This window comes from Helianthus annuus, chromosome 1, assembly GCF_002127325.2.
Source record: "Helianthus annuus cultivar XRQ/B chromosome 1, HanXRQr2.0-SUNRISE, whole genome shotgun sequence".
NCBI lineage: Eukaryota > Viridiplantae > Streptophyta > Magnoliopsida > Asterales > Asteraceae > Helianthus > Helianthus annuus.
In genome coordinates this window covers 39682512-39685532 of record NC_035433.2, presented here as the reverse complement: position 1 = coordinate 39685532, position 3021 = coordinate 39682512, and the positions used below count along the sequence as shown (strand labels likewise).

General features: G+C 48.7%; 1 protein-coding gene across 1 annotated transcript; it reads right to left on the bottom strand.

Moving 5' to 3' along the window:
• Positions 1-1100: 1100 nt before the first annotated feature.
• On the bottom strand, positions 1101-1838 carry LOC118489820. Its single transcript, XM_035987296.1, has one exon. The coding sequence runs from the start codon at positions 1836-1838 to the stop codon at positions 1101-1103; it is 738 nt and encodes a 245-aa protein (XP_035843189.1).
• Positions 1839-3021: the final 1183 nt, after the last annotated feature.

The following is a 3021-nucleotide window of genomic DNA, read 5'->3' as shown; positions in this document are numbered from 1 at the left end:
ATCGCATCATGGGGCGAGTGATTTTGGAAAAATCCCTAATAAAGCGGCCTAAAAATCCCGCATGACGAGAAAACTACGAACCGACTTGACACTAGTCGGCGGAGGGAGCTGGCTGATCGTGTCTATCTTCGCCCTATCAACCTCAATACGGCTCTCGAAATCTTGTGCCCTAGCACAATCCCCTCAGTCACCATGAAGTGACACTTTCTCCCAATTCAGCATCAACTTCGTCTCTACACATCTCTTCAACATCTTCTCCAGATTCATCAAACACTGATCGAAAGAACTACCATACACTGAGAAGTCGTCCATAAACACCTCCATCGAACTCTCGACCATATCCTGAAAGATCTCGATCATACAATGCTGGAATGTAGCAGGAGCGTTACATAATCCAAATGGCATGCGTCGGTACGCGTATGTGCCATATGAACATGTAAAAGTGGTTTTCTCCTGATCCTCTGGTGCAATAGGAATCTGGAAATAACCCGAAAACCCAACGAGAAAGCAATAGAACTGCTGACCCGCGAGACGCTCAAGCATCTGATCAATGAATGGGAGCGGAAAATGATCTTTACGAGTGGCGTCATTTAACTTTCGATAGTCAATGCACACACGCCAACCGTAACAGTACGAGACGGAATAAGCTCATTCTTCGAATTCAGAACAACCGTCATCCCCCCTTTCTTCGGGACGACCTGCGTAGGACTCACCCAAGCTGAATCAGAAATAGGATAGATCAAACCAGACTCTAGCAACTTCATCACCTCCTTCTTCACTACCTCCTGCATATTCGGATTCAAGCGACGCTGCGGCTGCACTACAGGCTTATAAATATCCTCCATCAGAATGCGATGCGTGCAAAAAGTAGGGCTGATGCCCTTAATATCGGATAGCCTCCAGGCAATCGCATCACTATGCTCTCTAAGCACCTCAATCAACCTAGCCTTCTCCTTCTCTGTCAACTTCGAAGATATGATGACAGGCATATTCGGCTTCTCTCCTAGAAATGCGTACTCGAGATGGGATGGAAGAACCTTAAGTTCTAAGGGCGGTGGAATCTCTACAGGGGTACTCTCATCACTAATCGCATCGAGTTCTCACGGCTCAGCACTCAACTCATCACTCTCATCCAACTGCTCCTCCTCTACCTCATCAACTTCACCCTCAGAATGCTCGCCAACAACTCCCTCGCCTACTAAATCGGCTCCACTAATGTACTCAAGACACGTGTCGACGCAAGATATGAATGAATTGAGAAAGTAAACGGAATGACACGGCCCACTGTCATCATCACGACCGCTAGGATGCTGCATCGCTCTATCAATCTCGAATGTGACAATCTCGTCACCCGCACGAAGAGAAATCTTACCGTCAAAGACGTCAATGATCGCCTTTGTGGTTCGAAGAAATGGACGGCCTAGAATAATAGGAACTCTCTCATCGGCCTCCATATCGAGCACAACGAAATCCACTGGGAACACAAACCTATCAATCTTCACCAACAAATTCTCTACTATCCCACGAGGATACTTGACTGATCGATCAGCCAAGGACAATGACATGCGCGTGGGTGTAAGCTCTCCTAGACCAAGTCGCTCATACAACGAAAATGGCATCAGATTGATGCTGGCCCCTAAATCGGCTAAGGCGTGAGCAGGGGTAACGGCTCCCCCAAAGAAACATGGAATCGTGAAAGTACCCGGGTCGGTCAACTTCTCTGGTAGCTTATTCAAGACTACAGCGGAACAACCCCCTGTCAACGGAATATTCGAAAGCTCACCGATTCTCTCCTTACGCTTCAAAAGATCTTTGAGAAATTTCGCATACTTAGGCATAGACTGAAGTGCCTCGATGAACGGAAGATTGATCTTCAACTGAGTAAACAACTCGAGGAATTTCCCGTACTCCTGAGCATATTTCTGCTGCCTGGCATGGGCGGGGAACGGGAGGCGAGAATAATCAATCACCGGTGCCGGCCGAACGTTCGTCAGCTGCTTCTCCACTCTCTTCTCTAGTGGCGACTCCTCGGCGTGTGCGGTACTTGCTGGGGCTAGCCTCGTGTGCACCTTGCCTGGAGCCTCCATCTCGATCTCCTCATCAACTTCTTCCTCTACTTCTTCCTCAACTCCTTTCTCTCACAACCTCTCCCAAACTCTTCCCACTACGGGTCGTAATCGCCTTCGCGGACTGATTCGCGGGATTCGGGAAAGTGTTTCCCGAAAACTGACCCGGTGGGTGCTCCTGTAACTGCTTAGCAAGCCCGTCTACTGTTCTCTGAAGATCGAGAAGAGTGGCCTGCTGACTCTTGAGCTGAAGTTCGTGATTTTTGTTAGTCTGCTCCTGATTTTTCATGAATGCCTGGGTCTGTGTCATCATCTGGGAAAACATCTCCTCCAACCTGTTCGTACTAACCTCAGGAGCCTTTCCACTGCCTTGACTCTCCTGAGTCGGTCCTCCACTCGAAAACTGCCCACTCGAACCTGACCCACTAAACTGCCCTGAACTAGAACTCGTGTACATACTGGGCCCTCTACTCTGATACTGACCAGATGGAAATCCAGGAGGATTTCCAGACGACGATAACCACTCAAATTGCCACTACCACCCCAGCTGGAGTTAGAATTATTGAACGGATTCGTGGAACCCCTAGACTGACTGGCTATGTACTCTACCTGCTCAAGAGTGATGGTAGGACAATCTATAGTATCATGCCCTCCTCGGCAAACCTCACACCTATCAACTTTCTTCTTTATCTCACTCAACTCCTGCCTCATCTCCTGCCTCAACTCCTGCCTCAAATTCTCAACTACAGCAGTTACCGATGGGTCCAACCTAACTTGGTTTACCCCTCGACCGGCCGAGGTGGTACGCACAGGAATGGAAGTCCTGCTGGTAGTACTGTAGTCCATATCGGAGTGGGCAAAACTCTCAAACAAATCATTTCACTCAGCCACCGTCTTCTTTCCCATAAGCTGACCTCCTGCTGAAGAATCGAAGCGTGCTCTAATCTCAGGAGTA

Excerpts from the sequence above, each read along its gene's own strand:
- LOC118489820 (XM_035987296.1), bottom strand. The coding sequence starts at position 1,838 with ATGCCTAAGTATGCGAAATTTCTCAAAGATCTTTTGAAGCGTAAGGAG.